At 39.4% G+C, this 27,329-nt stretch overlaps 1 protein-coding gene across 4 annotated transcripts in view; it reads right to left on the bottom strand.

Annotated features, from left to right (window-relative positions):
- rnf24 (ring finger protein 24) overlaps nt 1–24,080 on the bottom strand; it is a 29,842-nt gene extending 5,762 nt beyond the window's left edge. The window contains exons 1-6 of one of the 4 annotated variants that reach the window (XM_006787126.3): nt 13,717–14,300; nt 13,560–13,618; nt 11,487–11,636; nt 6,639–6,681; nt 6,066–6,107; nt 42–121 (exon numbers count right to left, since the gene is read on the bottom strand). In XM_006787126.3, coding sequence (XP_006787189.2) covers nt 42–121; nt 6,066–6,107; nt 6,639–6,681; nt 11,487–11,636; nt 13,560–13,600 — 356 coding nt within the window. In that variant the 5' untranslated portion in view covers nt 13,601–13,618; nt 13,717–14,300. Of the gene's footprint in view, nt 1–41; nt 122–6,065; nt 6,108–6,638; nt 6,682–11,486; nt 11,637–13,486; nt 13,530–13,559; nt 13,619–13,716; nt 14,305–23,597 lie in introns of those variants that run through there. The other 3 variants (XM_006787129.3, XM_006787128.3, XM_006787127.3) reach the window with 3 other exon arrangements.
- Between the last annotated feature and the right edge of the window lie 3,249 nt (nt 24,081–27,329).

Here is a 27,329-nt window from a genome sequence, read left to right as displayed (position 1 = left end):
GATGTGTACAAACATGTGTGTCTATGTGTGCGTGTACTTACTTCCTATGAAAGGCGTGTTTGCATGGACAAATCCCCAGCTCATCTTTCTGTTTGAACTCCTCCAAGCACACTGCACAAATCTGAAAGAGATCAGGGGAAGTTAGGAGGTGCTTTCTGTACAAAGCCATGCATCATCTTTAGCTTTGTGTTAGTGAAAAGAACAAACACACACACACACACACACACACACACACACACACACACACACACACACACACAAAAAAAACTTTTACCAACAACACCAAAAACTTAACAAAAACCCACCCAAAAAACCCTGAAAAAAACCCCAAAACCACGGTAAAAAGTCCAACTGACCAACTATGTCCTGTTGTATAACTCTGATGCAACTCTCATAGGGACTTGTTCCGTTCGCGGCCAAGAGGCCACACATTACAGTAGTTTTGGTTTTCCCCTTTTCAACAGGAAAACAATCAACACTGTAATGCAGATGGTGAAAGATTATCCGTTCATTTCTGGAGTCGCAAGTTAGAAAAGCTGAGAGATCTTCAGATCTGGTTTGAATAGGGCTGTGCGATATGACCAAAATCTCATATCCCGATATAAGAATTCTATCGTCCCAATAACGATATAAATCACAAAAATGTAACATTTTCTGTAAATTCTGTGAATCTCGACTTGCGGGAAGTGTTTCCAGCTGCGCGTCGTGTAGCTGGAGTCGAGTGTTTTAACGATGCATGAAACGATACATTTTTAGACATAAGTTGTAACAGCCGCCGTTTTCTTTGTGAGTATTTATTACACGGCGTGCTGCGGGGAAAAGCCTGTTCTAGCGTTTGAGTCTAAGGTTTATTTTTTAGCACCTGGCGGCTCTTCTTTACTTCTCATCCGTAAACAATCTGCTCTTTCACCTGATTCAGTTTATTTTGAAAAGTCTCAACAGGATCTTGAGCTTTATTGAGAAAGGTTTATGTGGAACATAAACAACCGGACACGCGATGACGTTACCGTCGTTGTTGCTAACCACAACGCATAAAAACAGGCGCTTGTCCGTCCATAGTGTGGTTATATTCAATATAAGAGAAAGAGAGAAGTTTAAGAAATGAATATAGCCACTGCAGTGACCATCAAAACGATGAAAAAATATTGCCCTAAACAGTTTATTTTGCGACACCACGAAACAAACAATAGCGTGAAATGAAACGATAGACGTTTTTATATCGTCATCCGATATATATCGTTATATCGAACAGCCCTAGGTTTGAATGAAACAAGAAAGCACACTAAAGCCCACACTATGACTACAATTCAAGACTTTAAACTCGATTATAAGACAGTAACCATTTCTGGGCAGTTCAGCTCGAGTTTCCTGAAAAAAAGTCCTTGTCAAGGTCATTGAGAAATTCCTGATGAGCAGGATGTGGATGCCATTTTGGTTTAAACAAAAACACTTTCAACTAGCGTAACAGGTCACCTTATAGTTTTAGCTAACTGTTGTGGTTGTGTGGAATTCTTGGAAATTAGGAAGTGAAACATGTGGGGATGGAAAAAATAATATTCCACTGATCCATTCACCCCTCCACCGCCTGTAAATTCTATTTTGGTGGCTTTGGATGAGCGTGATGATGAGCCCTTGACCTTTAACTTGGTTAAGAATAGATCCTAGGTTTGTAATGTTGTCACAATCGATTGCAGTAATATTATGATAGCCTAATATGAGCAACACTGGCTCAATCATCCCCTTTGACTTTGAGTAACTGCAGGCCTTTCATCAAAGAAACAATGAAGCCCTTTCATGTAGTCGCTGGAATTCGGGGCTCATCAAAATTCCCCTATGAGAGACCCAGCAGAGAACATTATTTCTAAAACTCCTACAGCATCCATCCATCTATACATTTTCTTCCACCAATCCGATTCAAAGTTGCAGAGTTCCTATAGCCTATCCCATCTGTCATAGGGTGGAAGGCAGGCTACAATTAGTTTTTCCCCATACAATACTGAGTTTAAATTAACTGGCAACTCAAGAAAGCATTGTTAAACCCAGACGTATCTTCATTACAACTGCTTGGGAAGGCTAGGAGAGCTTTCTAGCTGTCTTGGTAATGTGGCCAGACTCATTTAAAAAGGGTTGCCATTAATCCCCAACTGTTTTACATGGATTATGACTTTTCTGCACTTAGAGTAACAGGTTTTCTTCATTTCACCAGTCTCTTCTTTGCTTCATTTCATACATATGGAGGGGAACAGACATAAGTATATTATTCCAGAAATAGAAAACTAGACTCTGAAATCACATTAGCTTCTGTCTATTTTCTCTCTTTTTTGTGTTCGATCAATGTAGCTGACTGACACGCACGCTCATATTAAAGTTGTGCAGAGGTGCAAGCGTTGAGCAATGCCTGTGCATGACCGTCGGTGACGCAGGTCTTATTATGGCGGAGATGCTGACGTGAATCTATGGTGGGGCAAATTATACAGTTCACAAACACCCAAGAACCACACGGCACACTAAGCGCTGTGTGACATGCTACTTATTTCAGGCATGCCGGCTACATTTGATCAAAACTACATCACCTGTGAATAAGTAATGTCCTTTCAGATCTCTCAATTTAATGTTGCTTGAAACAAATTAAAATGAGAAGTGTCCTGCAAGAGTCATCGTTCCCAACCGTTCCTATAACTTGCAGCAAATCTTACTACCTATCCATGCCATCAATGGCCAGCTGGAATGATTTCAAGGGGAGGTAAAGTCTAGGGAAGTATTGTGAACTCTGAAATAGATAAACTGTTGGTCTACAAAGCCAATTTTCATAGAGCCTTTACAGTAGACGCTTTTAATGAGGGGCTCACTGGCTATTCAAACTCAGCAACATTTTCTCTCTAACTTCTATTTTACGAGTGTTGAATGGATGACTGTGGATGAAAAGAACAGTATGGGGGGCTTTAGCTTCCGCTCCTGAGGAGTTTTGGACACAGAACACTTCTTTGTTAAGATGTCTGCTTTGCTCTCTTGATTGGTGAATAGATCAGTGTTCTTGTTTTTCCTCAGTGCCTTTTTCTGTGGCGTCACCCTCATGGCTTAGATGTGACACCGTCGGCCAACTTTTGACAGAACCTATTTTTTCACTGTTAAGTGGATTAATCCTGCAAGCTTCCAAAAACTGTACAAAACCCCCCAAAAGACACAGACTTCATTTTATGGAGAAACTCTACCCTCTTGTTGATTTTATTGAAGCAAGAACAGTACATGAATGCTAAGCAATGCTCTGCACGTACAAATTTACCAGACAAAGAGCGTTCTTCATTCAACTCAGCCAAGCAACAGAAAGAGATCAAATTAACAGGTAGAGAAAAAGACCATTCGAGGATCAGCGTAATGCTTAAAACGAAATTGTGAGAAAGAGCAGACATGTGAAGGACTCCAATCTCCTCATCTCTAGTGATGAGAACATGTTGCCTAGCACGCTGGGACCACAAACTGTAATTACCACCCACAGTCTTACCACTTTCTACTGTGTAAAGAGGTACTAGGAGGAACATTAATACCAAGAGTTTCACAGTTTCCCCATCTGCAGACGTTTACTTTCATTTCAATCACTGCATGTGCACTTTTTAAAATTAAAAGTTTAGAGGAAGCTGAAGTTTATGATGATGCACTTACATTAAAATCAGGTCACTAACCTTTAGCCATCATTTTTTAACAGGAACACACAACATGTAACATATAGTTAAAAAGATTTTTTTTAAAAAAGCTCCACCAATGTAAAAGAAAAAAACACTCGCCAAAACCCATCAGTGACAAACAAAATGACTATAATGTATTAGATGTATTCTTTGAATTTAATGCAGCAAACATCTTTTTTTTTTTTTTTTTTTTTTAAAAAAGCAAAATAAACTCCTCACAAAGCAAAATTAACCCTTACAAATCCAAATATTTGATACATAAGTTTATGATACCTCCATATTATCAATCTAATTCTATTTTTTTAAAGATACAATGTAAACAATAACTTGCACAAATTCCAAATAACACTAATTAATTAATTTCGTATTTGTCAGAAACTTCAATAAACACTCAAGTTTCAAATAATTTTACTTTTCTGGGCTTTACACGGTTAAAACAACTGAATGTTCACATTTGCTAACTGTATTCTTGCATACATATTCCCAGGTTATTCATCCAGCTCAACATCAATAACTGTCAACATATGACCAACAACCTTATCAAACTGATAAAGCAAATTACACAGCACTAGATATGATGAATGAAAGATAAAGATATGAAATCATTACCTCTGCCCTACATAGATAGGAAAATGCAACCACAGCATATAGACACAGTGTTATGTATTGCACTGCTGAAACATGACAGGCATATTTCATGCAGGTCTCAAAGCGTGACTTTTAGTTTTTTTTAATCAAAGTCATTCAGCACTGATGTGTTTGTGCAGCTTTTCCTATTTTAAAAACGTCCCAAAAACAACACGATACACTTGGGAGTTGGGGGGAGGGTTTCCAAGCATCTGGTATATTTTTAGATGTGTGCACTTGTTTATAACTACAAATACACACACAAAAAAAAGTCTGAGAAGACACAGAAGCATGAACTTCATGTGATGCTATTACGACAGCCACTCTTTACATAAAACCAACATAACATGTAAGACAGTTAATGTAGACCTGGATCAAAGCCATGCTAAAAAACAGCACCAGCTTAGGATAGCTGTTCAAGTTACAGACTTGTATAAACACTCAACGGGTTCCATATTACACTGCTATGATATATATATATATATATATATATATATATATATATATATATATATATATATATATATATATATATATATATATATATATATATATATATATATATATATATATATATATATATATATATATATAAAAGACCGAGTCCACGTAGCTTAGGCTGTGCTCATTTCCACCGGGTAATCCTGTGAGCCTGGAACTGGGTCAGCCTTGTGTGCATATATATTATTGTCCTTAAACACAGCTTGGTTACTCTGTCACGCGCTTCATTCACACGACACTTTGTGATGCTTTCTCCCTCGATTCCTAATAACATAAATAAAACCCCGAAGCCTGATGGGACAGCAGGAAATTCCAGCACGGCTGATGACAAAATATACCCATGCCTGTGCCAAAGCACACACGAAGATGCTATTTGTTGACATTTCATTTTCGCTGCTCTGTTAAAAGGCTGTCCGCAAGAAGCGATGCAGCTTTACTTCTGCGTTTGTAATTTTCCAACCAGACTGAGCTGACACCGAGCTTTACATAATAATAACAGGGAGGACGTTAATGCCTTAACTACACCTTTTCACATGACTATGAGTGAAGACACATGTTGAATGTTGGATGACAAACAGTGCGTATGTCATCACTGTTGTCAAACCAAATCTTAACAAACCCTATTCAAACACGGTGAACATCTGTTCGGGATGTTTATTGCATAACATCTTTGCGGACGTCGCACTCGTTTTACATTGTGGGCCACATAGGGATCACTTTGATGTTAATCCCAGAGATATCTTAATATAAAAAAGACATACAATTCCAACAGCATGTGTCAGTTTCTCTACACGCTAAAAAAATAAATGTTTGAAATTACAGATAATGTTTTAGTTAAAAGACTAAAATCTCTACCCTCCTTCACTTGTTCCAAAGCCATCCAGTTGGCCAGATTGGAGTCTTTCCCAGGCCAATTCTAGCCCCTAGATCTTATGTTTGATACCTCTGCTCTAAACTTTTTTTGTAACATTAAATTGTTGCTTCACAGGCCCAGTGCTTGGGACTTTGTTTTAAATTAAATGACAACCCAGGACATCATGGCTTTCTATGCAAGTACAAAACTAAGAGGATGAGATTAAAAACCTGAATAAAAACACACAGTGGGGCTACAGCTAAGACGTTTGTGACTGACAGGTTCAAAATTGACAGAGAACAGTGTCTGCTGCTGATACTGCGTGACAAACTGTTGCAGTAGATGCAGCAAGCTTTGACAGTGATGCCTGATATTAGCCAACGAAACAGAAAAGCACTTACCTCATGCAAATTTAGCTCTTTGACTTTTTCCTTCTGAATGACCTAAAGGTGCAACAACAGAAGAAGAACTATTAGTCAGATTAACACTGTATGAGAATAATTATAACCAGTTCCTGAACAGAAACATCACAATATTAGACACTAAAATGTGTGATTAACAATCAGAGAGACACAACGCACAAAACATGTGTTTACACTCTGTGATGCCACGTTTGGATGCTTTTTGCATGCTGGTAATACAAAGTATTACATAATGTAAGTTTGTTAACGCCTTCCATCTCTCTTTCTTTCTTTACACACTATTATCTGCTCACATCTTTCACATAACCGTGTCTTTTCCAGCGCTTTACTCTTATCCGGAAGTGCTGGACGTGCACGCGTGCTTACAAAAAACACAAAGCCTTTAAAATTCTTGCAGCTCCCTAAGGAGTCAGCAATGGGAATTTTAAATGATGGCCAATGCACAGCTGATACAAACTAGACACTGCAATGATACTTAATTTCTGCTGTGCATTTAGCAACAGATGATTTCCTATCTCTGAAGTGTGTGTGTGTGTCTGTGCTTTTTCTTACTTGTTTGTAAGCATATAGCTCTTTGTGCGCCTGGTGCCGTAACCTGGGGAGAAGTAAAGACAAAACACCTTTTTGATTAATAATTGGCCTCATTCACTTGACTCTATAACACAGAAACAATCCACATGTCCTGAAAAAAAAATTCCTGGAGTCAGTCTACTCTAGTTTATCAGCAGGGGTGCTTTCATTAAAATGATAAACACTGTAATAACTTGGTGTAAATAACTAGTTCAGAAATTAATTCGCTAAGAGACAGAGCAGTGCGCAACCATGAGATATGTTTGGGTTGTGCATTTTTCTCGTGAGTGCACGAGTCCTGCTTCTGGCAAGCTTCACCCCCTCACACAGGGTAAGTAAAATATTTCTAAAGCAACGTGTTTTTAAATCTTTTTAACTAGCAATGCAGAAGCTGAGAGCAGGGAAAAGAGTCTGGAGAGATGGAGGTATGCAATGGAGAGGAGAAAGAGTAAAGGCAGCAGAAGCGAGATAGAATACACGTGTGTGAATGAGAGGGCAAGAGCAGGAAAGGAGACCATGCAAGGATGAAAGGCAGTGAAGATCGATGAGTTTAAATACCTGGGGTCAACCATCCAAAGAAACAGACAATGGATAAGAGAGGTGAAGAAGAGAGTGCAGACACGGAGATGTAGTGAGACCTACTATGATGTATGATTTGGAGACGGTGGCACGGACAAAAAGACAGGAGGCTAAGCTGAAGATGCTAAGTTTTTCACTGGGAATGACCAGCAGGGATGAGAAACGGGTACAGAGTTTGGACACAAAGTTGAAGCGGCAAAGCCGAGATGGTTTGTTGAAAAGGAGGACTAACGGATATATTCATAAAAGGGTGTTGAAGATGGAGCTGCCAGGCAGGAGGAAAAGAGGAAGATCACAGAAGTTCATGGATGAGCAACAGAGGACATGCAGAGGGTTGATGGAGGCAGACGAGTCGCTGTGGCGACCCCTAAATGGAGCAGCGAAAGGAAAGAAAGAAGACGATGAAGGAGAACGCAGCAGTAAGCAAATTACATATTAACAGATACTCTTGGTTTCCTGTCAAAACAAGCACTGAACCTAAGGTAAAATATCAACTCACATCACCAAAAACACAGCGGATCATACATTAAAAGCATTACTGCAGGTTCCTGAGGCACTCTATAAAAGCACAACAAGAGTACCGGTCGATACAACCCGAGTTTAAGCTACAAAAAACATTCAGACAACAGGAAGAACACTGGATAAGAGGTTCTAGGTACTGAGAGGGAGAATAGCATATGCAAAAACAAACAAATAAATAAATGAAATAAAAAATTAGGGAAGGAAAAACAGAGCAAAAGAGATAGGAAAAATTCATAGGTTTGTAAGATTTACCTCCATTACAAGTAACCTTAACCTCTCGCAGCAGAGTGAGAGGGATCTGTAAAACAAGCAGCACAGTCTAGGAGAGAAACTGACATTTTGAAAGAGGTCAGCAGGTAAAGGTGCAGAGACTCCCAGGGGTAGGGGACAAGATCATGGGAGGGTGGGTCATAGGCGACTGATGGGGGTGGGGGTGGGGGTGCTCATTAGCCCACAAGTACAATGTAAAAGTGGGCAAAAGTGGGAGAATACTTAATATGAAAACCAGGTGTCAAATAGGATAGAATTACGCTGCAGTCAGTGCCACCTACATAAAAACATGTGTCATCTGCCCTGTGGTATCATGAGCACGTAATGAATATTATAAACTGCAGTAATGACTAACAGATTCAAATATAGTTGCCGCATTTGTTCAGAGCGACTTTTAGTGCTCCTTTTCCACGTTACAGAAACACCCAGTACTTAAGACTCTTTGAATGTTTGTGCAAACTGAACTGCATATTTCGCACCTGTGTGTGTATGGATTAGAGACTCGCTGAGAGATGTGGTTGCGTTTCTCTGTGAGAGTCTGCCTTCTGTCAAAATGTATCTGCGAGTATATGTCCGCTGGAATCTTGCGAGTGAACTCTAACGTGTTACTTCATCTCTCCTTTCTCGCCCCTGCCGGTGATGCTTTACTGCACAGAAACCTTAAGATTCCCCCTTCATGGTGGTGTGAGCCGTGTCCACAGAGCTCCACAAAGTATTTCCCAAATATGGAGCAATCGTGTCATTTTTTTTTTTTAAATTATCGGACACCATTAGAAAATTTATACATATACTCATAACTGATTCACCCTTTGGGAGACTGCATCTTTAGAAGTATTTTTTATGGAGCCAAAATTGCTCATTTGCATTTAGATAGTGAACCTGGCAATCTCAGCTTTTAGTACTGAATCATGGTACTGCATCAAAGTCATTAAGCGTCTCTTTACAGTTAGATGAGGAATTGTAAGGACACAAGAGGAGTTAATCTACTTACCATTTGCCCTGCAAGACAGGACATGACAAGACGGCGAGGGGAGAAATTTTTGGGCAACTGCTGCTTCTCACTGTTTTAGATAAAAAACGCTGGGCATTATTTGTGTTCAGTCTGCTGCTGCTAGGATAAAACCCCTGTTGCAACAGCAGCCGGGACAATTTGATTAGGCCAGTCGGCTTACAAAAAGAGCTAGCAAGGGAATGGAATCATGTCCACACTAATACGTTTTCATTTTAAAAGGCAAAACTTTCTGGATGTTTATGGCTAGTGTTCACATGGCCCTGACTCCTACAGCAAAGTTCTGAAAATGCTGCTGGACACATCTTAGCTTGTGCTTTTTTATTATTCAAACTAGGAGCGCCGCAGATCAAACACAGTTTAATGTCAAGTCCAGCTAATTAGGATCTTTTAGCTAACGGCTCTGCTAGGTCATTCCTAGAATAGCTCAGTGTGTAAAGGCTGGGGATGTTTTAAACTCCCCAAAAGAAACATCCTGTTTTGTTCTTCTGTTAAATGAACATTACGCTGTCTCTTCACATTACAGACAAGCGGGACTTACACCTTTTGCTGCCATGCACCAACATTACTGCTATCTTTCTATTAACTAGCTACAGCCGCTAACTCAATGATAACTTAACGGAAAAGACATGTGGCTGTGAGGTAACATTTAACTGTGTGCACTGGCCTGGTTAATATGTACGTTAACAGTTGGATACTTGTCAGTGTCTCAGCTGCTTTGCCAAGTCTGTTGCGTTGCTGTGGCTGCGTGTCCGTGAAGATCGCACCATTAGGATGATTGCAAACGAGTATCTAAATTTTGGTACTAAATGCTATAGTAAGAATTGGCCTCATCTGGACAGCCAGACACGCATTTGGAAGCAGTTAGTATTTGCTGTCCTCTACCTCATGACCTTCTCTAGAGAACAAAAAGACATCAGCCCTGGCTAACTGGACACTTCAACATGGATTATGAATCACAACACGTTCACGCCACTTCTGTCGACACAAACAGTTATGCAATGTACGCTTTTAACCATTTCAGTAAGTCCAGAGATTGTTTTCGTAACAACGCTGAAACACTCATCTGTTTAGGGATGGGTTTTTTTTTTTTGTCAAAAGCAGCGTATTAAAATGAAAACGTATTAGTGTAGATGTAGCTGGTAAGTAGCAATCTCTGATTTTTCCTTTAAAGGAAATAATTACACTAAAGATGCTGTGCTTACAAAGGGGCTTAAAAAAAGATTAGTTACAAGCAACATGTTTAAACACCAGTGGAAGTTTAATGCATATCCTAAAGATTCAGGTTAGGTTAAGTGGCAAAAAAGCAGCAAATAAATAAATGAATAAAAAAAGTTATTACTAGTTTCTTTGACATGTAGTGCCATGATCATCATAATGTATCAAAAGCCACTTTGGATATCAGCCATTTTTAAATATTTTTTTTAAGATATCAAATTGTTATATATGTATATCAGAGAAACTTTCTCCAAACTGTGCTGTTGAATCTTTTTTCCCCACTTGTGAGAAAACTATTAGCAAATGCTTATTAACACACATTTCTCAAAAAAAGGAAGAAAACAAGAGCTTTTTTCTTTCCCCACAAAATCCCAGCCTAAAGCGGCAGTGACAAGTGCCATACAGTATGTTGTTAAAGGCTACAAGGTCATGTTAACCAGCTCGCACGTATGCACAAGCATTTCCATGTTTCTGAATTACTAGTTATAAAGAACTCATTAGCATTAAGCCATTTTCAGTACTCAACATCTCCTCACATTATGCAAAAATATGGACAGAGCTAAAGTGAAACAGTACAAGGGGAATTCTGAATGAATGTGAGGCAAACAGACCTAGAGAAAGAGCTATCGTGCCGTTGCATAATGACAGTTTTCAAGTGTCAGATGAGCACTGGCGCTGATGGTTTGGTGGTCAAGTGGTACGCTGTGTTCTAAATCACCATCGTCTTCGAAAACATGCTTCAACCAACCTCTTCTGGACAGAGCTGTGTGAATTACATATGTGCGTGCAAATTCCAAGCCTGCTGGGGCTGATTTACAGGAATGGGAGAGCAATGATTGGAATTTGCTTCCTAATTTGCACATGTAAATGAATTTGTAAGTTAGGCAAATGTGGGAGCCTTCTCAGGTTGACTGATTTACCAATACCAACACAAAAATCAATAAATTAATGTAATAGATAAAGAAATTAATGAATTAAAAAATACAACAATGGGTCTCTTTAAATGATTAATAATGTTTGTATCTTCCATCCTAGCTTTTCAGAGACCACATGCGGTACTAGCACCAGATTAATCTGATGCACATACTAATGTTGCCTGTATGACACTTTATGCCACAAACCCGCATGGCAAAGCAGCCATTTCACACACACACACACACACACACACACACACACATTATAAAAGTTCCAATCCTCCGCTGATCCCAAGCTAAAGTCTGCATGACTCTTACCTTATTAAGTAGCAGCAGAAGAGGAGGCTGAGGATGAAGACAAAGATGGCTGTCCCAAACACCACAATGTAGATGTTAAGGGGAAGGTTCTGGAACCCTATATTTGGCATCCTGAAACTGTAGTGTGGGAAATCGGAGCTCATGGATAGCCTGGATGGAAAGACACAAATGGACATAAGTACTTCCAGACACCAACACAGTCCACAGAAAGAAAAACCCTTTGTACCAGTAAGAAAACTAAATGACTCTAAGGAGCTGGAGCTGAGGGCATGTCATCATTTTAGAAGTGCTGCTTAACTGTAATACCATATAACTGTGTTACAATTAGTTAACCTTGATGAAGTGATATAAAATACAATGATATAATAAACAATGATAAAACACGGGTTAACTGGGACTTGTTGTCCAAAGACAAAAACCATCCTGCATGAAGGTAAACTTAAACCTCAGAATCTGCAATGAAAACAAACAGCAGGGCAATGATGCAATGAGTAATAAAGGGCAACTCAGAAAGCACAACTGTGACATTATAGCATTTACGACCTCTTGGTATCGAATCACTAAAGCTTTGTTTCTACCAAAACAAGGCAAGAGAACAGAAAAAATTGCTTATTTATGCATTTATATAATTTAAAAAGAGTGTAAACACATGTGCAGGCAACTTTTGTTTAATATTTTCTTCCATGTTTGTACTTCTGATAAACTTAATCCATCAAATCCAAGGAACACTAACAAGGATAAACTGGCCAAGTGCTCTTACTCAACTTATGAAAAAGGACAAGACTAGGCATGTCTGAGCCTACCCACAGAAGATGAGGAGCGGGGACAGGAATAGCTTTTGCTCCTTTTGGACCCGTGTCTTGTGCTCCTCCCTCTTCCCTAAAGGCTTCATTCCTGTACACTTCCCGAGTGGAAAGTTTTGGAGGCTTTACTGAGGCCATTAACAATCCCCTGCTCACTGTATAACTGTCCACCCCCCTCCCAAAAAAATGCTTTCTATTACATAACAGAGTCACCTCCATATGGTGAGCACTTTTTTAGTTTTATTTCGAGGCACTTGTACATGACATTACTCCAGCTGGTATTAGCAATCATGATAGCTGCCTTGCTCCAGAGCTGCAAGTCATCCATACATAAACGTGGTTGGCACAGCATCTTTTACACAAGAGCAATGCAAGGCACATGGTTTATGATACAGGAGAAGTAAAGGACCTGATGTTCTCCTTCTAACAAATGTTTCAGTGGCTCAGCATGACTTTGAAACTGTCCGCTTAGAAACAGACTGTAAAAGCTACGAGGACCGAGATTTATCCCTTAAATATAAAGAGCTCTGAGTGAACTGAGCACATGGAGTCACCAGTTTAAAGGGGGATGAGACGGGAAAAATGTCCCAAATATTAGGCACAACAGCCAGGTCAAGCTTGAGTAGTATCTCAGAGGAAACTGAGCCCAAATTGTATGTGTAAGTATCACATCCCAGAGGATGGAATCCAGTGTTTAAGATAAGCATAGCTTAGATAAGGAATGAAGCTAGCGTGCCGTCTTCAGAAGAGAGACTATTGAACTCAAAAGCTAACGGTTGCCACGAGTTTTTTGTTTGTTTTTTCCTCCAAAGACACTTTGAAAAGACAATTGCTGACTCAGAATAGAAATAAAATTCTTGTGACTTTAATAACAGTTTCTTTTACATCCTCTGATGGCCTGCAAAACATTGTGGTGCATGTAGAGATCAGAGTATTACACGAACATCAGGGAAAGTCTATTATATTCAATTTCAAATATCCTAAACTCATAGGGCTCCCGGTGGTCCTATGAGTTTAATCATTCATGAACAAGCAGCAAAAAAGACATTTTAGTTTATAATTTTGCCAGCTAACTGAAGCTTGGTAGCCTCACATGTGCCAAACTCAAGCCCCGAGCTCAACTGTCTTCTTCACAAACACAGTCCAGGCAACCATGCTCTTGTTATCCGATAACAAACATGCCTCTGTGCTGCGTACCTTTGACACAATGTGAGAAACACCTCCAGAAACACCTCCAAAACTTGAAAACAAAACACACACTTTCACTTACAAGATTAGTCCTCTTTTGCAATCTTGCGTCAGTTCACACATTTCTTCGAGTAGTTCAAGCTACCAAGTTACACAACTACATGTTAATGAAATTACCTCCAGACTGTATCACTTATATTTTTGTTAAATATAGAATAAAGAAAGTCACACATACATACCCTAGTGGTGCTTTCATGCTGAAGAGCAGAAAAGTGTGCATCTATCTGTAACACAGGCCTTTAAAAAGTGCCATGCTGTGTCCTTGAGAGCCTTTTCACTGAGTGCATCTGTTGACTTGTTTGGATCATATCTGCGCCCTGTTCATAAAGGCTCCCTGCCAAACTCGAGCCCCTCTCTGCTCTCTCACTCTTTTTGGCTTCTCTGTATTAACAAGAGCTGAGACAAAACTGAAGTTTTGGGGCCAATTCCGACTTACAAACTGTAGAGATGGAAGGTTGGAGACACGGCTCAACTCCAAACCGCATTGTGACGCATGCTCTGTTATTTGTGAGACAAAGAAACAATGGAGGCAAAGTGGACAAACTACTGTAACTACTGTAAGACACAGTTCCTTTATCTGCATTCAAGTTCAAAGGAAAAAAGCTTCTGTCTGACATATCAGGCCAATATTGGTCAACAATGTCCAACCAACACAGCCGCAGCATCAAACCCGAGCTTAACTAACCACAGAAACATGCTGTGCAAACACCTCTGGAGAAATCTGAGTGCGACACACTGACAAATCTGTTCCTCATAGTAGATAATTAGGACAGAGGTCTTCAGCACAATCTGGAAAAACAGACGCCGGAAAATTGGACTAAAACTAAAACCCTACTAGTATTTAGTCGTATTATATACTTTTATATTTCTAGTATTATTTTTTATTATTAAGTTTTTAAATGTCATTCATAAAGAGTGGCATTTTGTCAATGGGGAACAGTTTAAATACAATAATGAGACTAAAAACAATTCTTTCCACAGTTCTTAAACATCACAAAGTAAACAAAAGCACATAAACTGACATGTGACCCATGAACTTGAACTCTGTTTCTCTGAAATCCAGCACAGATATGACTCTACCTTTATGGTTTTATTGCTTGCTATATGAGAGACATGTAGGATCTGGTTACTGGGATGTGTCATTTAGGTATGCTGGTCACGGCTAATACGATCACACTGAAAGATAGGTTTAAGAAGTCTTTTGCCCTAAACCACGAGGCTGTCTTTCACTCTGTGCAGCATCCCTTCAGTATCAAGATTCGCTGACTGACAAGGTCGTGGGTACATCAAGATCTTGAAATATAACCCCCTTGCAGTCAACAACTTACATACCTCCAATTTCTGTGTGTGTGTGTGTGTGTGTGCGTGGGGGGAGAGGTATCACGTTGTCAAACACAGGAGAGTATTAGAAAAGGAGCCACTGTGAACTGGGCGATATAAATCATTCTTTTTGTATTAAATCTGCTCTCCTCATTCCTCCCTTTCTTTCACCACCTGCCTGTGTCCCTCAGACATTTTTACACGGCCTCACCCTATTACGTAACCAGCAAGAAGGCTATGCACACTGCAGATGCATTGGAAATGAGGATGAGTGGGAAAATCTTCGCATTCCTTGTGCATGGCTTTGTGAGACATGATTGAAGAAAAACAAAGCAAAAGTAATTATTCTATTTTCATCAAGAGTAAAATAGAAACGAGTACGTGCAAAGTACAAATGAGGGAAACATGACTTATGATGTTCACCTTTTGTCTGACCTGATATTTTATTGTCTAGATTCATGTGCGATGGGACTAGAAAGAGTTACTCCACATCGAGCTCCTATATGTGGGTTTCCTAATGATAACAGCATATTCTTGCACAGAGTTTATTTCAAGAAGTTGCATGATCCACACGACCAATCACAATTCTTCAGTTTAATGTCACATCTTGGGGATGAATACACACAGGAAGAGGCATGACGGGCAAAGGAGTTCCTCATAAAATGTTCACAACTGAACACTGAAATGTTCAGTATTTTGCGTTAATGCTGAACACACGTAAGCTTGTGACGCGTGTCACAAGCAGCAGAATCATGCATCGCTATCATCAAGCGGTTACATACACGACTATTTTAGCAGAACTGACTGCACAATGCCCAAAGTACAGTGCCACAGCACAATGACTAAAGGACACAAAGGATACATTTTGCCTGCCGAATCATGGGATTAAAAAAAACAACAACAACAACATTATCAGGGTGTATCTGCAGAATTTGTTGTTTTTGTGTCAGCAGGATGTACGTAAACACAATACACAGGGCACACAACATCATGAAGGTCAGCAGCAGACTGTAAAAACAACAACCATGTAATACGTGACAAGAGGAACAATTACACGCAAATTATACTTGTGCGTCAGATCTACGTCATAACTTACACCATAAGTGGAACCCCACCTAACCCTACGCCGCAACCGTCTACGTAACCTGGTGTGCCCCTCCCAATAAATGTAACTACAATTGAGTCCACGTTTTTGTTTTTGTTTTTTTTTACATTGTGTTTATAGCTATGAAGATATTTGGTTATACAAACATAGTAAAATTATAAAGCGAGCACTGATAAAGCCAGCCAGCACGTGCAGAACATTTCCCTAACCAGAGAAAACTGAAAAACTTAACTCAGATTGTTTCCACAGTTTTATAAAGTGAAGATAAACACGTGCTGCCTAACTTACTGGGAAGTCTCCAATCAATTTTCTACAAAAGAAAGTCATCATAAGGACACACATGAAGAAAAAAAATCAATGAAACTTCAAATATTTGTGTACATTCGCAGTCTGTGTTTGTTTTGTTCCTACCTACAACTGAGCCTGATTCTGATTTGATCACAAACTTTCAACTCCGTTTAATTTGAAGCAACAGCTCTCCTTAGACCCGAGACAAAAACAAGCCGGAAAAAATAATGGGAGAGCTGTTGCTTCCCATTTGTCGGAACACTGTGCTTCTCCTGGGGATAACATCAACTTCCTAACTAAGAGAGGAGCAAAGACAATGTCTCAGACTGCACTTTTTCACCTCTGCTGGCAGGCAGTTTCAACTTTTAAACTATTTCATAACTTTTTTTTAACTGACTGCAACCCATGAAGGAACTTTTCCAGTAAGCCAGTGACTCATGATTTATCTGTGCAACAGACTGAAAGCAAAACAATGTTATGCAGTTGTTTCACACTGTAAAACATTCACATCTACTTGAGTCTGATAGGTCAGCCTGATAGAAAAATCTAGACGTACGTTAAACCCACTAAAACAAACCAGACGACAATGTAGCCACTACAGAATAAAGTCCTTCTAAGAACATTAAAAAGGGTCACCCTTGGATACAGACCTAATATTTTCAATGAACAACCCAGGATAGGAACCTTCCCTATCCATTTGCTCATCACCACACCTCCTGATGAGCATTGTGTAACTTATTAATGATATAACTCACTGTTTGTAAACCTTAAACGTAAAGAACACACCCCACCTCCAACACCCACAATCCTGCCTTGAACTTCTGATCAATAGAAACTGAACCTTTTTGAACGAGTACCACATGATCCCTCTATGTTTCTACTTTCTTTTGTCTAGCAGCTGATGAGTTTTACTGCCACTGGGTTCCAAAGAGGAAAAAGTAGTTAAAAGCTTAAAAAAAGGAAAAAAAAACGTTACCTATATAAATAAACACCAAACTGCTTTTAAAACAACGCCTAAACTTTTAAATGTGTTGTACAGTTTCTTGTTATCAGCCCTCAGCATTATAATACACAAGATGCTGTATGAAGAGCAGTGGAAATTTCCACTAGCAGCCATGAACGGCCATGAGATTTGCACATCTGAAACTTAATATGCCAAAGGGCAGCAACAAACACCAGGGCCTCACAGGCAGAGTAAGGGGCTCTTTAAAATGTGCTGGCAGCGAAAAGTGAAATGTCTGCACTCACATGACACTTCGCTTACATATCATATTTTCAGCAGTTTAATGTTCAGATAACTGAATCTAAACACAGCTGATCCTTATGCCTTAAGACAAGGGTATGATACATGCCTCAGCGTGAGAGAAGAAAGCTTTAAAAAGCACATTTTTAAACAGTAATTCAATGAAAAAGATGGATTATGTTTTGCATGCAGCAGATAAAGACATGGTTGTGCATCTCACTATTTACTTTTGGCTAGCAGTGCCCACAAACGCTTGCTTTTCCAAAGTTGGACCAGGTTCTACAATAAGTAGGTCACTGTAGCTGTAATTCTAGTTATGGAGACGTGGGAGACAGGGTTGTCAACGGGGGCGAGCTCATAGCAACTGATGACACCTAACAGAACTACATGCGCACTTATACATTCAGAAACATGCATGAAATCCACACATATAACAAGCAGTCTTCGTCATCATTAAGTTTCCCTAGAAAGCGTTAACTGTAAGGCTCCTTTTCTAGTGCCGGAAATGTTGAGTATCCTTTGTCACTAGCAAAGACGCCGCCCCTCATTTGCTGATTGGCTGTTCGATACGGTGTTAGCCTTACTTTTTAATCTACCTGTGCATATTTACCGACTCAACACATGTGTGAATCAGTGAGCAGGGCGTTTTTACAATAGGTAACCAGTCATTTGTAGACACCTCAAAATAAATCACTCTTTATTAATTTTATCTCCCTGCAACAGAGACAGAAAGCCAGGAACAGTTTTATAAAAGGAAGTCATTAAAGAGACACTGGGGACTGATGTGATTACTTAATAATAATAGATGAAACATGAATGCAGTAGTACAGGATTTTGAGGATTTTCTGGCATGTCTCACTTCAAAAGCCAAAACGTTTACAAACCACAACTTTTAACCATCATTAACCAAAAAGAAAAAAGTCTCCAGCATCAACAACCTCATATTCACTCGACTTTCATATTCATATTTTTTCCCTGCTTGTCTGTACTCTACCTGCCTTGCCTCCACACCACAGCTTTAGAACCACTGGTGTAGTATACGGAAGGGCTGTATTTGCAGTAGGCTAATTAGAGTTTTATGATATCAGTACAGCCTGTTCCCATCCCGCCAGCATTAATTACTGTATATTTGTCAAAGCTAGTGGCTCAGTCAGGTACAAGGTGGCCTTGGAAATTTTTGCTCCTGACACACTGGTCAAAGCATTCGTGAATCAGAGTGGTCACTCCCACCTCATTGTTTGTCACATCTTAAACTGAACCAAGCGGCTGTCAGTGCTGAAATATAAACAGCAAAATTAAAAGGCCTTGACAATTTGTTACAAGAAAAGCTAATTTAACTATAACTTCAAGCCACAAGTGAGACAAAGACTCATAGTAGAGGTGTCATGAGCGGGGAAATAACCTACAAAGAGCAAAACCACTTGTGTACCAGGCTGTACATGGACGTCTGTAGTCTATAGGGATTGACTCTCTTTTGGCGCCAGCAACAAATGGCCATTTGAAGCTTGGCATGTTTTGGCACTTGTGCTTTGGCTTAATGTTCAAAACCCAAAGGCTCACTTGTTTACAAGTTTCTTTGAGCGTTCTTTCGCTTTCACCACACTGTAATTCACTCCTGTACCTTTGCAATTAGAGTTTACCTTTATGGTTTTTCCCCTATGGTGTGTTGCGTGCGGTGATAAGTTGTTATTTTTTGCTCTGTTTAGCCTCGATACTGTTGCTTCTAAATAAGAAAATCTGCTGCCTACTTCATGCTAACTTTTAGAGTATGTTTTTTGAGGCTATATTCAAGCCATACTTGAACATTTGATTGATTTCTCTTCCTTTTTAACCATTTTTGTCTGTCTCCGTCTCCATGAGCTCGTCATCGTTCCTCAGTGGACTTTCACAGTAACACAAGACGACACAAATACGAGAAAACTGACACACACAGCTGCCTCATAGCACTCTTGCCCCTGTGCTTCTCTGCAGTTTCTTTTTTCACCAGTTTCTTTTTTCACCCTCCTTTCAGCACTCCATGCAACCTCATTAATCAGTTTCCATTTGACTCTCAAAGTTTTACTTTCTTTTCTGCTCTTCATTTTATTTGCAACTTCTCAGCTGTTTATTTGCCTTCTAAAAGCAGCACGATTGCTGAACAGGCTCGTGTTTAAATTGTAGCAAGCAGCGTCCTTTCACAACTACCTACTTTAGGGAAATGGGACCCTTGGATGTGCAAAGTGCAGGATCACAGTTAGTATAAATAACCTGTAGTCATGTGAGGGTGAGTAAGTCAAGTAGAAACATGAAAACAAGCTGAAGTCATATCAATTCTTAGTGTTATCTGCTATTGACCCACAGGCTACGTCAAGTGCAACTTATGTAAAGAAAACAAGCTGTAAAACTACTCAGTGAACCCATAGTTAGTATCAGTGAGACCATACATAAGTGAATTTAGTACTTTAGTACTTAGTTGAGGCCAAGAGCCGCAAGTGAATAATCAGTGGGTGAAATCTAAGCATTAGATGATTTTCAAAGGGGATCATAAGTATCTCTCTTCACCATATACTCACTAATAGAAACCCTATATTTTGGCTTATTTACTTGAGAAGAATAATTAAATTGGTTATCATTTGTGAAGTCTTATTGTGATACAGATACATGTGAGCACAGGAGCGTACACAAGGATTTGTGGATCAATTACATCTCAAGTGCTGCAGCCATCAAGCTTGTATTTCCAGACCGGAGAATATTTGGAACATGTTGGACAGGCTTTAAGCATACACCATGAATTTGTTAAGTCACTAGTCTTTTTAACCTTTCCCTTAAGCATTAGAGCACTTGTGGTGTGTGTGTGTGTGTGTGGGGGGGGGCTTCCCAGCTTAATATGATAATGCTCATTTCCTCTGAAACAGGACAATTACACAAGAAGCATTAACACACTGTAAGGAAGCATTTAGCAAGTTGACTGGAGTATAACTACTTGCTTCAATTCAATTTTATTTGTATAGCACTATATCACCCCAACAGTTGCTTCAAAGTGCTTTGTATTTTGAGGTAAAGACTCTAAAAAAATACAAAGAAAACCCCAACAATCATATGACTCCCTACAAGCAAGCGCTTTGGTGAAAGTGGGATGGAAAAACTCCCCTTTAACAGGAAGAAACCTCCAGCAAAACCAGGCTCAGGAAGAGGCGCCATCTGCCGCTACCGGTCGAGGATCAGCGGATGAAGACGGGACAAAGGCATGGAAGAAAGGCAGAGATTAATAATAACAAATAATTAAATGCAGATGTGTGTAGACACATAGTAGGTGAAAAAGGTGACTGAAGAAGAAGTACTAAAGGCATCATGGGAATCCTCCAGCAGCCTAGACCTATTGCAGCATAACTAAGAGATCACAGGTGGATGTTTTTGTATCTGTGACACAGCTTTGCCTAGTTTTTTCTGAGTATTTAACGAGTCTTCAAAGAAGGCATTAAAAAAGCAGAACAGCCATTATTGATGCTCTGTCAGACAGTGAAGTAAGAGGAAGCCCAACCCCTTACTGTTACAGACATCCAGTATTGCATCACCGGGTGCCCTTGAGGAAAAAAAACAGCCCACTTTTTAAGTAAATGGGCATGGACTTCACTCCTTCCCTCATGGAAAATTTCTGTGTAATCGGTTGCACCATCAATTCATAGATAGATGACTTTTTCCTTCTTTCTTTTATTTTTTAATGCTGTCTTACTTCACTTTGCTTCATTCAGCTACCTAATGATATGAACATGCAAGTTGTGTTATGTCAAATAATTTGAGAAGTACAAACTAACAGCTGTGAAAACAGATGCCTGGTGCTTTCCTGAAAGTGAAAAATTTAAAATAGATAAAAGAACACACTGTAAGTGTGCATACACGAACCTACATTTTTTCCTCCAACTAACACTATTTTTCATAGACTCACAAGCTATTACCATCATGGACTGTTCGCTGCCTGCTCTCACTGAATATTCACTTACATTTTCTGGTAGTAAACTTTTGTTACAATGTTTTCTTTTCTTTTTGATGCCTGAAACTGCACAGAATCAAACCTGCTACTTCAAATGCTTGAAGGCTGTTAAAATAAGCGTTATTAAATGGACTTCACATTTATGAGCAGGTTAGTGTTAATGTACAACCAATCCACTTGAAGACTAAGTGATTGCTAATGCTACTATCTTTATCAATAAGCTAGATATAGGCATTATACATACATAACCCAATTATTAAATTGTACAAATTAAATATCCCTGCTTGCCTTACTTGTAGAGGAAAGAAAAAATTGGGGGGAACTACCAAGCCATTTTTACTCAGTTTTGTACGTATCGTTGAGTCACATGCACCAACCTGTCATTAGTACTGGTGGATAACGTCTAAACTTTTGGAACAAGCCATTTAATTACTTCATAGCCCAAAGTCACAAAGCAACAGTTCATACAGCGTGCACAAGGACTCTATTCTTAGACCCCTGAACGTCAGGGAACAGTTGAAATATAAACTGTTCGATGCTGTGACTGCATGTTTTCTTTTCCTAGAATGAGTGGGTGATTACACCGTTGAATGTGTGATTACACTTTACATTGTCTCAAATTGTCTACTTCACAGCTGAGACCACAGCTGCAAGTCAGGTTTGCAAGAGTCAGTGCAATACTGCAACATTGCATCTAGAGTTCACAAACGAGTTCAGCACAAAGACAGCATAACACTTTTTTTTGCCACAATCAATGAAGTTTGCTCTTATTGTCTCATACTCTTTATATTATGTGCATTGTCTGTATTTTCAGCTGCTTTTCTGTCTGCTGATCATCACTGGAGCTCAGCAGGGATGCACCCATCAATCGTTATGCTTTTTTAAAGCCATATCTGATGATTTTGATCATTTATGTGTCACTTCAGGCCACATTTTCCTCTGTGTGAAATTGAAGAAAAACTGTATTTCCCACTGTCGTTTCATTTTCTTTGAAGTAGTTTCGGTTACATTCATTTCTGGTGAATTCTTTCCCTGATGGGCACAGATGGGCTCAGACAGGCTAACCTCTACCTGAACATAGTAAAAAGCCTTCCCTGATTTCTTCACATGCATTAAAAGCCAGACATTATAAAACTACAAGTACTGCAGAGCCAGTCAAAATTTAGGACACTGTCTCAACATGTGGAACAAAGGTGACAAGGCAATAAAATGCTGTGCAGTCCCACATAATGAGGGGCATCTGGTCACTCCCCATGTACAGGGCCAATAACTGTACTGCTGTGAGAAGTCGGTGCAAAGTGAGCATGATCTCTCCCAATAAAGGTGGGCTTGGGCCTCATTTTTGATCACACCACGATGATACATGAAAACACAAACTAAATGAACATGCGATCTAAACAGCCTCATAAACTACTACAAGCTACATCCACTTGCACTGATTAACGTGTCGGATGTTTTTTCACACCGTGTTATCAGTGTTGCCGGAAACACTGGCTACCACGCGAGGGTTATTACTATCCACGATACAGCGAAGAAGTGGATTTACGATTAACCTGCGGTGGATGAGGGGAGAGGGAGACCACTGCGATAAGCACAAAGTGGGAATTTCATAGAGATAGGAGGACATCCCTGAGCTACTTTACTTTCGGTCAGCCGTTGAGCTCAGATAGACAGATAATGTTTTATGTATTGTTATCCACACGAGGCTGGGATCTCTGTGGTGTAACTGAGCCATTCATGATATGGTTGTTGCTCATTAAAGAACAGGAGACCAATTGGGCGTGGGCTCCCTAGCTAGTAGCCGTCAGGCTAACCTTAGCTTCAAATGACATAGCATTACTTAACGTGAGCAGCCCCCCTCCACCCCCTTTCCTTTACTACTGAAAAACCATTTAAGTTCACTTACACAAATTCATAAACATTCAGTCATTTCCCTGAAACATTTTAAGTTGCTTTATAATAACTCGAAGAGTAATTTAGTGCAATACTGTTAGTTTTGGCTGGGTTTGAACTTAAATTGGGAGCATCAGTGCTTTTTACCAAGTTGGGCTCATTGGATGTTAACAGTTGACAGTGAGCTAGCAGCTACAGATAACAGGTTAATTAAAATAAAAAGAAAGTACTATCAACTCACCAGCGATCCCCCAGCAGCCCCACTAGTAGCCGTGCTCTTCTACAACGTGCTTCTTCTAATAGGCTTTAAAAAAAAAGGCGACAAGTCGATCCAAACCGAAACTCGTCCTGGCAGCAAAAAGCCGTCTTATTTCTGCGTTACCAAATCCCCGCTGTACGGCGATCTCATCACACAACCCCCCCGGCCTGCGGTGTTCACGACTCCTGGCTGTTGTGGTTATCACGATTCTTGATTAATTTGATTCAAAATCAGCGATGAGTAAGACAGCAGCTTGCAGTGGCGAATAACTGTCTCAGAGGCGGGCGGTCTTAGTTTTTTTCCAGAGAAAAAAGAGCGCTTATGGGAGTGGTAACCGAGCTTGGCAGTCTGCACGGTTCGCACGTAGTCGTTTGTTAGCCCACTACCACAACTAGCATATAGATCCCACCTCCTCCTGCTAGTCGGATCAGCGCGCACAGACCGAGACGGGCAACGCCACTGGAGGTTTTGAGGACAGCCTGTACGAGGGGAGTGATGCTAGGGATGGAGGGAGGGGGGATGCTGCACATGATGGTCACGTAGCTGATTGCAAAGCTGCACTCACAAATAATGGTTGGAGTCAGAACGGATGCTAGTTCTCTAAATGTTCATAGGTTTCATAGAAGCTGCTGACTTTCAGAGCAGTCATTTCCTGATTTATCGACATAAATATTGAGCTCACCTTTTTGAGGCTTTGAACTTCAAACATTTGTTTTGTTACCGCCCCTCACTGTGCAGCACAAGTTCGTGCGTTTAACATTCACATGGTAAAAAAAAAAAAAAAGTCCTATCTTCTGAATTAAATTTTTATGTTTTCTAAATATTTTCTTGTAAAAACAGAATATCGTCTCCAACTAAGTTCTGTTTTAATGTTTTAAAGTATTTCTATTCCCAAAGAGCAAACAATTACTTGAAAACTTTAATACAGTTTTTCTTGGTTCTCTCGGTTTTCTTGGTGAATTACTAAATTCAGTTGTAATAACAACACTGCATGTAACAACTTTCAAAGCTTACTAGGTCACAAAACATTGGAAAGACCTTACATGAATTATATATCTCTTTACATGTTAGCCTGAATTTGAAATAACTAATGAACCGTATTATAGTGCCCATTTGCTTTTAGCTACAACATATTTATTTCCTTTTGCTGTTTTAGTCCCCACAGGTGATATTATTATGTGTGTTTTACTTTGATTTGGTTGTGGAAGTTGTGCTCAGATCCTCAAGGTAGGGTTTGACTTAAAAGAATTTAAAGTAAAAATGTCCACATGGCCTCATATGATCAGTCTTTATAATCTGATCGTGGATTAGTTCTTTCAGCGTTTTACTCTTACAGGGATGAAACTGAAGCTTACTAGCCTGCATTTTATTTACTGAGCACAGCTGGCTCACAGATTTTTGAAGTATTTAAGTACCTTAAAGTCAGTGCTAAATAAATGCTCATCACTAAAGATGAGGGTATGAGTCATAGTGTATATACTTAACATATTTCATGAAAAGCATACAAAGTTACTGAGTGAAAATCTATTAATTTACATGCTACTAACATGTTTAACTATAGTGACTCAACTGTTACCATGTTAAAGAAGCAGACACCCTTCAGTATTATTTAATGTTATTCAAACCTACAATTGTTTGTAATCTATCTCTAAATATCTAAAAGAAACAACTATTATTAGTCATTAAACCATCCAACATTATACTTTATTAGAAGGTGAAATGTTAGTAGTTCAATATAATGTAAACATCCTAAATATTTTTCGCCATTGCTAGCCTAAAACATTTACATACGATTCATTATTTTAAGAAGCAAATCAAAAAGACAGAATAATTTCTTTGCTGTTAAGAACCAGCACAGGTTCTAAAGTGAACCCTTGTTTTAAGGGTGGTTGTAATAGCAGCAGACATTGTTTATTCATGTCTGCTGTAGTGAACTGCATGCTCAGGTTTTTCTCAGATTTAAAAATAAATGTGGTTCTTGTCCTTTTTTTTTAGTGAGGGTAGAGAAGCAGAGCTGTAACTGGCAGTAATATCTTAAAATGACCTAATTTGGAGATCAGTGCCTAATTTTAGGTTAATTTTTACCGCACAGAAAGGCAAGTGGGGATTTTCTCTGAAATCAGTTTTATTTTAATGAAATCTAAAATGATAATAATACATGACAGAGCTTTAGAGACTTTTTGGTAGGTGATTCGTGCTTCATCAGATTACTAACCTCTTGATTTCCTTTGCTACTAAAGCACTGACAAGCAAAACCTGTTGCAAGGGCTCTTCTTTCTTTGTTCATTTATTTTTATAGCAAGTCTCATCCTTTCTTATCAGCCAATGTTTGGCCTGAGGTCAGATAAGATCATCTTTGAAAACTACTTTTTAAAAGATTCTTTTTAGCAGTTAGTCTCTGTTTGTGTTTCCGTCTGTATTTAGCATATTGCAGATGTTCAGTTTTTATCTTGTTCCTCTTACCCTGGTTTATGAGGTCAGTTTATGAGTTTTATCTACATATCTCTGTTCTGTTTGTTCAAATTGATTTTTTTTTTTTCATTTTATGGCAAATACCAGATTTGATTATTAAACTTGAGCACATAAAACTAAACAAAATATGTCAACTTTAAGGTTTTTTGTTTTTGTTTTTTTTACATATAAAAGTATATGTATTTGCAGGCTAAGAATTATTTATCCACCCACAGGTGACAAAATGCCATCATTGGCACTAAAATGAGATTTAAACACAACAAAAGAAAATTAGTTATTTTGAAAACTTTAACTGTAACTCATTCTACACTCTTATGGTATTAGCAAGACTATCGTTATCGTCATTGCAATTTGCCCTTCATTCACAGTAGTAACGGAGTTAAAGGTTGTGGGAGGTTGGCGTGTTACTTCTGCTGAAACTCGTTGCCAGCTCCTGACACACATTTCAGCACTTCCTTCCAAGAAATATGAACACCGTATCCAGGAAGCCACACTTTGGCCACCCAGCCCGGCACTTCATTTCCTTTGAAACTAGTGGAAGAGCACGACCATTCCCCGATGCACATCACCATGAGCGCATGTCAATGAGGTGCCAATGACAGGGCCGCATTGTGAGATGGAAGCAGAGTGGGAGTGCCATGTGACACTCCTGAATGGGCTGCCGGGGGTTGGCTGGGGGAGGAGGATGGCAGCATCCACAAAAGCCCATTGAAGGATTGCAGACTAGGTACAAGTCTGGCACTGGTCCTCCTTCCCTTCCATGGGACAGCAGGAGGAGGCTGCTGCTTGGTACTGCCTGAATGGTGGGATTATTTCGGAAGAATTGGAGAGAGGAGGTTTATTATCACCGTATTACACTTCCTCCAGTATGTCGATGGCTATTATGCCCAGATCTGCATATACACTACTGTCTTGTGTGCTTCACCAGCATAGAAAAGACTGTTGTGTTAACGTATTTTCAGCAGCACAGATGAGCATTGTGGTAAATGGCCCATAATGTGAGCCATGCACACACGCTTGCATACATCCACCCTGTACCAAGGGCTTAAGTAACTGTGACACTCCTGTAAGTCTACTTTTAGCCATAAAATCACTTTGTTCAATCACCATAAACTGATACGTATGTTTAATGACTTGTAAAACATGCTTGAAGTTTGATATATTTTTTGTGAAAAAGTACATTTACCATGGTTCACTATGTCTAATGATCCTGGTAGTGTTTGTAAAACGCAAGCTTGCATA

This window comes from Neolamprologus brichardi, chromosome 6, assembly GCF_056152115.1.
Source record: "Neolamprologus brichardi isolate AB-2024 chromosome 6, ASM5615211v1, whole genome shotgun sequence".
Lineage (NCBI taxonomy): Eukaryota > Metazoa > Chordata > Actinopteri > Cichliformes > Cichlidae > Neolamprologus > Neolamprologus brichardi.
Note: the sequence above shows the minus strand (reverse complement) of the source record. Positions and strands in the feature narration are given on the sequence as shown.